The sequence below is a fragment of the Plectrocnemia conspersa genome, unplaced genomic scaffold (genome assembly GCF_051122295.1).
Source record: "Plectrocnemia conspersa isolate PC_06_02 unplaced genomic scaffold, ASM5112229v1 ptg000012l, whole genome shotgun sequence".
Classification (NCBI taxonomy): Eukaryota; Metazoa; Arthropoda; class Insecta; order Trichoptera; family Polycentropodidae; genus Plectrocnemia; species Plectrocnemia conspersa.
The window spans coordinates 13,098,983-13,112,982 of NW_028277176.1; the positions used below are offsets into that span (position 1 = coordinate 13,098,983).

Below are 14,000 nucleotides of genomic sequence, written 5' to 3' on the forward strand. Positions count from 1 at the left end.
GTAAAAGAATTTTATTTTGGCCGACTGCAAGTATGCATTATTTTCAAAATGTCCTTTTTGTATTATTTGTAATTAAAATTGAATGTATGTAAACGTCAACATTGTATTATTATTTCTTTAAATTCCTAATGTGTGCCATAGAATTCTCATAAAGATTTCAATCATGTTGGCTGCATTTGTGTGATATCAAATTTTTGAAAATTTTATGATGAGAAACGTTTGCGTCGATCGGCTTTGACGCTGGCGGAAAATGTGATAACGATTGTGAAAGATCTACTTACCAAAATAGTTTGAATTGTATTATTATTTTATCAGTATTTGAGATGATTTGCTCGTTATTGCCACCCCAACAAAAATGTACGGAACACATCCGTTTACCAGTCTTCCAATCTTGTAAAATTTGTTTTAACTCATATTCAATTACAATAAACGCTTAACTGTGCACTTGGCCAATTATAATAATTTACCTTGTTTCGTATTCAATAGTTGAATGTATAGATTTAGTATTGTGATTGTCATTTTTTTATAACTGGTTAGGGATATGTAATGTAATTTTTTATGTTATTAATTGAAAATTTACATTGTGCTTTTGCATTTTTATTTGAAAAAATTGTACCCAATTGTATGTTCCGTTGAAATTGTTCTTTTATTATTTATTACCATTTTTTTAAAAAGAAACGTGTACAAATTATTATAACAATATTTCGAATGTTGTAAGTGTAACTGGTTCATCGGATAAAAAAATTATATAAATCTAGACTTAGGAGAACCTGCACGGAGTGATTTATAAAACGAATACTTGACATGGGTTTCTGTCTGTTAAACTCATACGTATAATACATGTATATTTATTTATATTTTATTTATATATATTTATATATAGCGTCATTCGATATTTGTTATATATCGCGTGAAATCTTGACGGTTATTTGCAGAAGTCGAGAACATGTTATAACAAAATATCATACAGTACTTCTGTATATCTGTCAAATAGCGCCTTTATGTATTTTAAATAAATTATCAATCTATAGTTTGTTTTGTAAAGTTTTTCGGTACGAATTATTTGAAAAATCACACTTCTGTATATATAAAATAAAAATACTCACTCGTTAATGCTAGTTTAATTCATGTACTGAATAAAATGAATTAGAAGAGATTCGCTGAATCATAAAATATTTTGTATCATTTCCGCAATAGAATGCTTTCTTAAAAAAATACAAACCCAAAAAGATCAAATAAAATATTTTGTTGTACAAAAAATCACCACGCAATTCTTGCTATGTTCAGTTTGTTATCGTAAAAAGAACACGACGATAACAAAAAACTATGTTTCTCCCCTAAAATATTGCTATCATGACACCAGTCGACTCCGTAAGCCAAAGATTCGTGCTCTTTATACACAGCCTCAATTATAGGAGTCGCCATATCAAGACAGTCCAAAACGGCAACTCCATCCAGTGTGCACGCAGCTAGAAGTTTATCTCGGTTCCTTGGATCCCATTTTAAACGCCAAATTCTATCTCCAACTTTAACATCTCCGACCTGACGTTTTAAATTTCTCATGTCTCGTATACACACGACACTGTCGTATCTAAAAAATGTAATTAACGATTAATGTATGATTGAAAAAAATTGCAAATGAAATGTATTTTGGTTAATATAATTTAGTGTTCGCATTAGTTAATCTTAAATTTCTCCCTATGATTTGTCGGTCACCCTGAGGGGCGGTACCAGTATATCAGAATGGTCAACGGGATTATTATCTTATTTAGCAATCATGTGAATTTTGCGTGTATTTATTTTTGTGTACTACTCGAGAAAAAATAGAATAAATGTAATTTTCTTTAAATATATAAAAAGAAAATTCGACACTTCAAACTAATCTAGATCACCTCTAATTGTTCCCAAAGAGGACGGTGCATTTTCTTCGAATAAATAAGCAGCTCTGAGAGATAAAAAATAATGTTACTATTTAGTCCGGTTTATAGTTGATAAAACCAAAATAGAAAACAGTTGAGATAAAATCCTATGGTGTCTTGGAAACATTCTCCATAAAATGAGCAAACGTTGGTCTCTAATAGAAGGTTTCGTGCATGTGAAGAAACCAGATATATATTCTAGACCAGTGTTCGCCAACCGGTTATCCATGGGCCATTGATGGTCAGTGGAGTAATTTGAATATATGTACTTGAAATTTGTTTACAAAAATGTTTTATTATATATTTTAGTTCAACATTTTTCAATTTTCGCCGAATTAAATTGCGTATTGTCGATGCGATTATCCAGTATTAGCAATGCAATTATAAATAAAGTCGCATTTAACGCTTGTTCAAAATATTCCACGTCTATTCCACTTGTTTAGTTTACAGCTGTTTAAACTCTAACACTTCGGTCATAAAAGTCCAGTAAAAAAACAGGGCGAGCACTAAGCCTCCCTCACGACAAAACAAGTACCATTTTATATTTAGAATGTTACTTTTATGAAAAAAGCATGGTTGTGGTCTGCGGGGTTCAATAATTTGAATTTTGTGGTTCGTGAGGTCCGAAAGGTTGGCGACCGCTGCTCTAGAAGTTGAATTAATTGTGCTTTATATATACAAGAGTGAGTCAACTGAAAACTTTTAAATTAAGATAAAAATAGTGTCAAATTTTTCAGTATGAATCAGGCATGGTACATGAAGGTGTATCAATAGCTTAAAATGGCCGCTACATTTGCATTTACAACATCCACTAAAGTAGAGCATTGCTCTGCAATTCATATTTTAAGTAGTAAAATGGTGAAATCTGTTGAAATTCATCAACCAATGAAAGTTTAGTATGGTTATGCTAGAAAGTTCGAAGTTCTGTAACACTAAATTGTAATATCATAGTTCATTGCTGCAAAGACGAGTGTCTTAAGACTGCTCTAAGAAGCAATTGAAGAAAAGCAGCGCAGGTCTGGCGAAGAGGTTCACTCAGCCAAAGGATTGTTTTCAAGAATTATCCACATTATTTTGAGCATTGCAAAATTTACGGAACGCTGTGAAGACTATGTATAAAAATGATAAAAAATATTTAAGGTTTTCATTTGACTGTTTACTTATAATTATTATATTTTCAAAGCAAAAATGATAGTTTATATCAAAGCGACATTCATATGTACATATATAATAAAAAAAACATACCCTCCAGAAGCAAAAGTAAACTCTTTAACATCATTAAAATGTAAACTTGTCACTCCCATATCGTGTTTGACACAAGCCTGAGCTTTTTCTCCACATCTCAGGTCAAACATCAGCAGTTTGCAATCATCGCCACCTATACATAACATGAATTATAAATCTGATTGTGCAAACCGAACATCCGATTTGTAATAAATCATACCACTTATCAAAACAGACGGGTTCCAACAATCGAAAGCACAAATCCAAGCATCCCAATCATGTGCCTTCCAAGAACATTCTTCGATAAGACTAGAATCTGATTTGAACTTGTAAACTCTGATAAAACCGGCCGTGTCCGATGCAATCAATTTAGGTTCACTATCTGCCAATTTATTATTCGACCAATCCACAGACATTGCTATGGTAGTATTCGGAGCGCTTTTAGCGATAATTTTCAAAGTAGGGCCCTCATGAAGAGCGTAGATCTGCAAAGATCCTGCAGAGTTAACGACGGCTAAGTGCGGTAAGCCGTTAATTAGGTATCGGCACCACTTTTGATCCAAGATTCCGTCTACTTCAATGCTTTGTTTGAGCTGCAGCTGAAGACTCTTTCGATCAAAGATGAAGAGATTTATCTTTCCGAAACGGTTGTAGATTCCGCCTGTTGTATGAGTTATAAATACATTTTTTCAAGAAGTTGTTAATTTAAGTTAGGAACTTACCTACTTCTTTGCATTGGTACAATCCGCAGACCAACACATTTTGAAATGGTTCTATCGGGCACCATTCTACAGAATCTGCGTTGAATTCAGTGTTTAACGTGTGAAGAGTATGAAATGTCGGTTTGGTCATCTTTAGAATTGGCTAAAAATGTGTAAAAAACATATTTCTATAATAGAGAAAATGTTTTCTATATAACTAGATAGCGAGATACAGATTTGTTTAAAAATGTTAGGTCTTGAAAATTTCTTGTGTTTGAAGAAGTTCAATTATATGCACAGTAGCGGGAAAACAAATCGCATCACTTCTCGAAATCATAAGCATTTAAGATATATTCATAATCCTTAATTGGATTTCTCGAAACTTTTAATCACTTATTTAGATGTATGTCTATTGTTTTTGCGTTTTACCTAACCAATTAACCTTCAGCTTTCGTAGCGAAAATATTTATAAAATTGATAATGCCAAGCCGAGTATAAAATTCATTATTATTGTGTGTTCGTCAATTAGGTTATCGTCAAGACAAATTTTTCAGTCTGTCCATTATTACCAATGAGTTTAGATTTTTTTTAAATGTTGAAATTGGTGTAATAACTCGGGTTAATAGTAAAAAATACCAACCCTTGGTGAAGATCGAGTGATAATACTAATATGCATTAATAAACATTTGATAAAGTAAATAAATGTGGATAAACCATACGTGACTTAGGGGAGGGAGTGTATGCAATCGTATACCTGCCAAAAAACGTTATTAACGAAGAAATGCGTCAAACGCACATGAAACAGACCAATTGACACAAAAGCTGGACTGTTTTGGATTGAGGATGAATTTGAGTTTCTTACAATTTGTGAGTTCTCCAGCATGAAGCTTAGCTTCCGCTACTGCTTCAGAGACGCTGTGCTGGATTAAAGAAGAGTCGCACTCTCTGATGAGAGTAAAATAAATTAAATTTATACAAATCACAAGGAGGCGAATAATATCGCCAGGCGATTGTGAATTCCAGAGAGCTTAATGATCAGGGGGTGCTTCGTATATTCCAGAATGGAAGGAATCCACTTCATCGACGTAACAGTGAAAGTGATGGATTAAATTACTGTCCTGGATCTCTTCAATGGAAAAACATGTACTTCAAATAGTCAGTAACGTTTCATCATCAATTCAAATAAAGAATGATATGATTAATTTAAAAAAATTAATACCTTATTTAAAAAAAATTAGAATACAAGGAAAAAAATCTTGGAATGACCCTGGAATAGTCCTTAATTAAACAATTACAATATCTTTAAGCCACGACTTAAAAAATTTATTACATAAATTAATGAGCAAACAAAAACTTTGTGTTTGTGTAGAAGTGTTCTACGCAAATATTATTTGAATTGATGAAAAAAACATTACTATATTCGAGTTTGAAAAAATTTGCCACATTTGACCACAAACTAGTTAATTAAATTGCTTTTCACTGGTTTTCTAGTATCGAAAAGCTAAGGAGGATACAACAAAATAATTGATTATGTAATTAATTTTTATTAGTGGTAATAAGCAATTTAAAAATAATTTTTCAACACAATGGATTTTTTAAAGTTATTTGTTCATTATGTTTTTTTTTTGTAATATTAAAAATATGACGTATCTTTAGTTATTTACGAAATATAATGATTTTAAAGGTAATACACTACTCTATATTAATATTATACAATTTATCCCCTTCAAACTTAATAATAATTTAAGCGTTTTTATTATACTGCTTCATGATTAAGCGTTTAGTAGTTATTATTATTGTAAAAAGTCGACTATTGGTTTATTTTTAGGAGTCACTGTTTTCTTACTGCAATAAAACAAAATTTTAAATGCAAAATATTTTCCCATATAATCCAGGAACATCCTACTCGTACTGCTGAATCGATTCTTGACTGAATAATATCTTTTATTATTATAATGTCATACCCAGAAATGTGTTGATTTAATTTACAAGTAATACTCTCTCGCCTCATTATCGATTAAGAACATTTTAAGACGTCTGTTTTTTTAGAATACAACATTTACAAGCAGTTTATAAATATTTGAAGCGGTTTTAACTAATTTATACAATTTTTAAATTATAAAATATTTAAGAACATTTTTTTTAAATATTATATATAAAATATTTATTGTTAAATTCAAATATCGAAGCAAGACTGAAAAATAGACATACATTTAAAAAATAATAAAATCATATATCAATATAAATTTAACTTAGATTATGTGAAAATGAACCATCACCATTAAATGGCCATAAATCATGAATAAATGAAAATAAAAATACTGGACTATCAAAATTATTTTCGTTTTAAAAATTGTTTTTTTTTCAATTTTTTAAAGCAGTTATGTTTTATTTTCCATATGAATAACAAAAAGACTCCACACTAATAAGTATCGTTATTTATTCCCATTTTAATAAGTTGCTCGCTATAAACGTGTACCCTGAAAATATATAATTTTTGACATTACCAATACAGAACTAAAAAAGGGTTAAAGATATAAATAAAAATCATGTTTGAACTTTTTATAATATATTTAAAAAAATACACTGTAAAATAGACTCACTAAGTAACACTATCCGTTGCTAAATCAGTTTACCGTCAGTAATTCAGCAAATACATAAAATATACTTTAACCTATTGGTTCCTGAGTTGAGTTATGTTTTGGAAAAAGCCACTTATACGTCATACACTCAAAGATTGACTTTATCAAATGACAAAATCTTCAAGCTATACACGTACATAATTTTTTGGTTTAATCTTAAAACATTTTGTACTTTGAGACCACAAGGCGGCCGAAATCGGAATAATTAAAAACAATAATAATAATTTGCAACCCATAAACACATGTACATGGTAACAAATCATACATTTGGCATGGAAATATTGTATAAAACTACAACACAGCTACAAAATATTGATATTAAGTACAAAAAAATAATAATGAAATTAACAATATGACTAATCATCATTGATTTGATCGTTACGAAAAAAAAAAACAGATCGCTAAATTAATAAATCACGATTACTAAGTAGTATATACTAATTATTTTATATATGCATATTATATTTAAAAAATAATAATAACACACATATAATTCCAACATTTTAATGATATTATACTAGCCAAAGTCTTAGTTTTGTTCATGCAGTGCATACACTTAAAAGTAGCTCAGTGGTTACTCGTCAAAATTATTTTATAAGTTACTACTTTTAATTATACCACTGTATACAAATACGTATCTTTAAAATAAGTGATAAACTACACAAAAGCTTTTGAATATTTAATTTTAATAATGTGATATCTTTTTTTATTATTTGTTACGATGATACAATTGCAGATAATTATATTTAAAAAATGCTCCATAATGTGGTACTATATGTATATACTCTTGATACCAAGCTCGTAAAATTTCATCAGTAAGGCACTCTAATAACGTATCTCTTAGGTACCACTCGTACTCTTACATTTATTGGAACCGATGTAAAAAATATAACTTAAGGCAATGTATAATTAAAATTCAAAACTATACCGAATTGACAGATATCACATTATTAATTTTGGATGAACTGAAATGTGGTCCTTAAAAATGTTAATGACCCGTATTAAAAACGTATTCTATCCTTATTCATAAGAAAATTAACATTGGTCTTAAATAATGCAAAAATATCATCAACGTCACTAATGTTGTATACATATTTAAAACATCGTTAAAATATATATGTATATTTATGTATATATCTAGACGCTCTGTAATTGTATATAATATACGAATATTTTGCAATAAAATTTTAACTAATCTTTTGAAAGCACACTTCATTTGTACTCGAGGATTATTCTTCAAATATGAGAAGAAATTAATATTTTTTTAAACAACATTCGGCACCCATTCTCCAATTAACTCGTTAAAAGCGATCATATTAAATATATTAAATTCTTCCGTTAACCATTATGTATACTCTTTATATCACTATAACATTCATTCCATTAAAAATGACAAATGTTACAATCGTAAGTTATAATATATACACATACATATATCTTTTTAAAACTGAAGTTTATACTGATGCAAAAACGTTTATATTTATATATAAATATATATATACAAAATCAAACTGATCAAATTTTACCCTGTATGATGTGCTCAAATTTAAATCAGTATATTTTTTTATAAAATCATTCAACGATTTATAATATGAGTCGTTTTTAAAATCTCACATTCTACAATTAGTGCATACATTCTGAAACTATTATATGAAAAAGTTTTACGTATACAATTGTATTACATTTGATTAATAAATTGAAAACTGAACATATTTTCATTTTACATCTAGACACAAATGATCAAATTCAAACTGTGAAAATTCTTATCTACGCTTATACAGACGACATCGACGAAAATAATTCTTTACACAAATCTGAGACGTCGATGCGACTGTATGTGACTGATTATATTTTAGTATACGATTCAAAACAGTGCCGAAATACAATAGTTATTTAATGTATATATATATTTTTTATAAATGCATCATTTCAATATACACACTTCAATGGCGATTGAAGACATCAAATGAAAAAAGAATCTTATAATATTAATTATTCAGAGAAACATAGTGAATTGTGGCATTTGGAATTATGCCAGACTGTGCAGAACTTCAGTCGGACTTGCATCCTGCGTTAGCCTTATTTTGTGTTCCAGACTAGCGAAGCTAATAAAAAGTCATTGTCATATCAAAAAACATCAATTCAATTGAGAGCAGTAAATGTTATGGCAGGCCCTCAACCAGCAGAATTACAGAAAGATAAACAATCATCCATTTATAATTACACCCTTTTCACTTGACGTCTTCAATTATGAAAGTAATTCAAAGAGTAACGGTAATAATTGTGTGCTTCTCCAGTGCAATTTTAGAACAATACAAAGATAAGAGTATGTCTAATTAGGATAGACAACAGCTCATGGTTATCACCGATTGAATAAATTATCTTGCCTTCTCAGTTTATCCTCAATCTTCAGGAATTTACATTTAATTTTAATCAAGATCATGGTATATAAATTGTCTAAATCTCGGCGATATAATATTTAAACATAAGTGTATATCTTCATTATATATCTATGGACAACTTGATTTTGTACATTAAGAAGAGACAATAAACGATCACTTGAAAATATCGTTCCAAAAAAATAAGTATAATATATATTCTATTAAACCATTATCAACAATGAGGTACAGATTTTTTTATATGCTAAAAACCTTAACAATATATTGTTTACTTATTTTCGAATATAATTTTGCATCCACGTCTACGCCAGAGTATACATTTTTCGTCTATTGGCAAATTAATTCCTTTTCATATAACAAAAATACTGTCACTTGCGTACTCCGAGATATTATTGCCTGGCCGAGCGCTCCGTCTCCATTAAGCATTCCCTAACGAGTATCCTGGCGTTGACGATGCCCCGCTTGAGCCTCTCGGCCGAGCTCCTGCTCCCCGAGTAGCTCGGACGCACGTCCTTACCCATCTCTTCGATCACAGCTAATAATTGAGCGTATTTAGACACTCCGTTGTCTTTGTCTTTGGACGTAACTAAATTTAAGCTGCTACAATTGACATTATTCGACGACTGACTCGATATATTGTTGTTGTAAGCCGATTTGCCGGTGTTCATCGGGATCGCTGTGACGGTCACGTCGTTCAGCTTGGATTCGACAGCTTGAATATCCATGGCATCCATTTATGAGCTGTTTCGGTTACTTGTTACTGTCACAACAAAACAACAATTCTAAATAACAATGTTTAATTTAAAAACAATAATAATAGCATGAGGAAGAGAGTTTAACCTTAGGACAATTCCTATCTTAATGTCAATAATATATATTTATATATATTATACAAAGAAATGTGAGTAACTTTAGATCGAATCTTCACTGAGTCAATATTGGCATTTTTATTCATTTTAAATTTACCAATTACAGAAATATTTGTGAAACTATGTGTTGATTTAGATTATCGTTGATTATGATGCATAATAATACATAATGCATTTTTAAAAGAAAAAATATGATTTTCCCTTAAATAGTTTTTACTGATACATATAATTGTTAGTCGATTTTGACATTCATTATAACTGTACCCCAATATTAATTTATGTTAAAAGTATCAAAAATAAAATACTAAAAAAATGTAACTTACTTGAATTACTATATTTTCTGAATAAGATTGATGCGAAAGTAATTGTTATATTATCATTGAGCCAACATTTTTTATTGGAAATCAACCAATCAACAAAAAATATTAAATTGTTTAATTTTTGAATTTGATGTTCAAAAAAGTAAAAGATGGTTTTCTAAATTCTAATTTGGAACCTATCAACAGCCGATAAAAAGAGACTGGGGCGACATTTACCAGTAACGATTGTAAACCGAAGGTAATAATCGAAGCTGACTCTGTCAAAATAGCAGATGGATATCAACCAATCAACGTTCGTAAGACACATGATTTGTCACCTACAACTTGACAATGATCATGCAGTATAAAATAAAGGAGTTCAACTCGGATGTTTTAAAACATCCACCTTATTTTCCAGTCCTGGCTCTTTCTGATTTTCAACTTTCTGAACCTCAGTTGATCATAAATAATTTTGAGTCACAGAAGCCAGAACACATTTAACAAATTTCCAAAGCTTCAATCCGTAATGAAATTACTTTTAAAAGTTGAAAATCTTATCTTAAAAGAAAAGTTTTAGGGTATTTTACTCAGAAAGTAGTATTATATATGATGTGTTGAGATATTGAGGTCAAATCAATCATCAAGATTTGAAGAATATTTTTATGAAATAAAAGTGACTCGTTTGAAACCGCCTCACACCACAGCAAAATGTTTTTTTGTCATATTTAATTCTATAGATATAAAAACGTCCTAAATGATCATCAAACGAAGCCATTTTTATTTTTTAATATTGTTTGAAACATTTACTTCTCAAATATTTCTTCTGTTATAACTTTACGACAAAGTAATAATCGAATCTAGGCGATTCAAATCCCACTATATAATATACTAAATTGTATTACCTATTCTGTTTACGTTTCTGAAAATAAATATTTACTAACAACACCAAAAAATATGAAAAACAATTCCTGGATGAAACGAACGAGACTGTCCCTTGTGAAACACTCTCCCCTAATAATAATGTAGGGTATCTAATTGAAAACTCATGCTAATATTTGACAACTGTAGTCTTCACACTTCGCAAGTTCAGCCACATGTTTGTATGTGTTTATCGTTTCAGATCTAATAAATGTCAGAAATATATATCGTTCAGAATACACGTTCGTCTGCGATTACGTCAAATGAGCGATCCACTCGAAAAATCGATCCGCCATAGTCAATCGAAAAATCGGTTCAAAAAACTAGATATTGATCAAACAAACATGTTATCTTTTCGATCCTAAATGAGTGTTGATAGTTCGTTAACGATTTGATGCAAAGTTACGATGGGCGGTTGTATAAATGGTGAGATATAGCGAAAGAAAGCTGAAGAACGAACCATAAGCCTGAAGAGCACCTGCGCGCCGCACGACACTCGAGCGCCTGACGGATCGTAACAATCACAAATATGACCATGAACTCTGCTCGTTAAATTTTCACTTTTTATGTGCGAAACGGCGCGCAAAATACAAACGACTAAAATCAAGGCGTGACTTTATACTTATATATACCACTGTTTTATCTCAAATTCTATAAATAAAATCACTGAAATCGTTTACTAGGAATTCAAACTGATTTTTAAAACATGTATTGCCAACTTTTACCTTTTCTTTTCTTTAAAATCGAAGGTTTTAACGAACGCATCATATGGTGTGCATGGCGTAGGAGAGTCGATTCAGTTGTGCATGATATGATGTGCGTGGTATAGAAAATAAAACATAAAATAACGCCATTACCGAAGTTTAGCTGTATTATACATATGTATCTAACCTAGAGAGAGCTAAATAATATTTTTTAATTTTTATTAAATTGGATATATAAATAATTATTCTTTCTCTCTTTCGTAAATTAGTTTAGTTTTATTGATATTTTAAAGATTCTGTATTTTGCTAAGTGAAATAAATTAGTATTGATATTCCCCATTCGCTTTAAACACTATTTTATTAAAATAATGACCATTTATTATAAATAGTAACAACTTATATAAAATACTTTTCTTTATACGTGGCGGGGGCTAATTATCAGGGGAGCTATTTGCACGGAGGATTAGTTGTCGGGAGGTTATTTGCACGGGGGGTTATTGTCTGGGAGGTATAGGTCCAGGGGGTAATTGTCCTGACACCGTATTATATACAGCTACGTGATATAGTGCTAAACGATATAGCATAAAATACGTCAAAAACCAACCAAAATGTAATTTTAGACTGCACGTATAAAGTGTATTAAGAAGAAATTAAAAGTAAAGTGAATAAGGCGACTTTTGATTCCATTGAAGCAGACGAAACAACCGATGTTGTTAGCAGTTCGTAATTATTTAGCGCTACTTACAATTCTCAACCAGTTGAAATGTTTCTAGAGTTTGTTGATATCCATGATAGGCTGCTGTGAAACTTACAAATGTGTTAAAACAAGAATAGAAATATTTTAATTTCAACGAAACGCTGAAATGAGCGGATTACGAAATGAAGTACAAAATCTAATAAAATAAGTTATGCTTACTGTTATGCACATCAGTTGAATTTAATTTCAACGAAAGTCTGTTCATCAAACAAACGGATAAGAATATTTTTTATTTTTACACCCGAAAACGTGTAAAAACACTATTAGAAAATTGGACTAGTCAAGATCGGTTGAATTTTCTAACCGTACTATCTATTCACAATGATTATTTACAAGAAATTTAACATTTGTTCATATAAAACAAGGGTGGCCAAAGCATCGACCGCGTAACTATTCCTAGTCACCCGCCAGAAAAAAAATTAAAAAAAAAGAGAAAATAAAAGAACATTTGTTTTATTTATAAACGATTTATGTTTGTGTGAACTAATCATTAACTTCTGTTGTTAAAATAATTTAATAATGAATAGGTATTGGTATTATTTATGTTTATTTTAAATTTAAACTTATTTTTAGCTTTAAATTACTACTTTTTTATGATCACTTAACACATACAATGATAGTAGACCACCGCCAATAATTTAAGGAGCAGGTCGCCTGTAGTGATCAAAATTATGACTACCCCTGATATAATACAAATAAGAACAGAATCTATATTCTAAAACAGAAAATATACTTGCCTGTCTATCACTAGAGCTCCCAACCGGTAAACTTATTATTTCTATGTCAACTGTACAATTTTCAACTTTAAAGTTAAAAGTTAATCTGAATAGCGACGTGTTTATGAGAGACTACGTGCTACTGCAAAAGACGAAGACAAGAGACTAAATATATTGTATATATGCAATTAATAAAATAAATTGTAATAGCAGTATGTAAACTGTAATGATATTTCTATATGGCTTCATAAATTCCTTATTTTCATTATGTTCCATATTTGTAAAATACTGTTTGTACTGAAATAGATTGAATTTGATTTTCAATATATATTTTTTATATTATCTTTTCCTTATTATATAGAGTAAAATTTACCCTTTAATATTTTTTTCAACGATGAAAAGAATCACGAAATGAATGATTAAACGAAGGCCAAATGCACTCATTATTGATTAATACAATATTATTTTTTGTTTTGAATAAATTCTTACTTGTGATTAAATTTAAAAAAAAATTTTAATACATTAAGTTAAATATTTATAAAACTTTCGTTTTGTTACACTATATAAACAAATAAAAGTTTTTAAATAGTAAATAATGACAACCACAATTATATAATTATGATTATTAACCAATTTAAAAATTAATAATGATCGTCTATAAAAAATATTGATATTTATACTGATCATTTCATATCTATATTTCCGTTAATTAGATATATTAACCCTTTTACTAAAAAAATATTAACCATAACTTATTTAAATAATAACCATTATCACATTTTAATTTTTTAAATAATATATTTATATGTAAAATACCACTACCCATTATGTTTTAATAAATTATTCAGATCC

At 29.6% G+C, this 14,000-nt stretch overlaps 1 protein-coding gene across 1 annotated transcript; it reads right to left on the bottom strand.

Annotated features, from left to right (window-relative positions):
- Window positions 1–1,175: 1,175 nt before the first annotated feature.
- Window positions 1,176–11,490, bottom strand: LOC148228261 (diphthine methyltransferase homolog). Its single transcript, XM_088200209.1, has 6 exons — window positions 11,432–11,490; window positions 9,281–9,645; window positions 3,866–4,007; window positions 3,364–3,804; window positions 3,165–3,297; window positions 1,176–1,591 (listed from the first exon to the last, which is right to left on the bottom strand). Exons 2-6 carry the CDS (start codon window positions 9,617–9,619, stop codon window positions 1,261–1,263), a joined length of 1,386 nt encoding a protein of 461 aa, XP_088056335.1. The 5' UTR covers window positions 9,620–9,645; window positions 11,432–11,490; the 3' UTR covers window positions 1,176–1,260.
- Window positions 11,491–14,000: the final 2,510 nt, after the last annotated feature.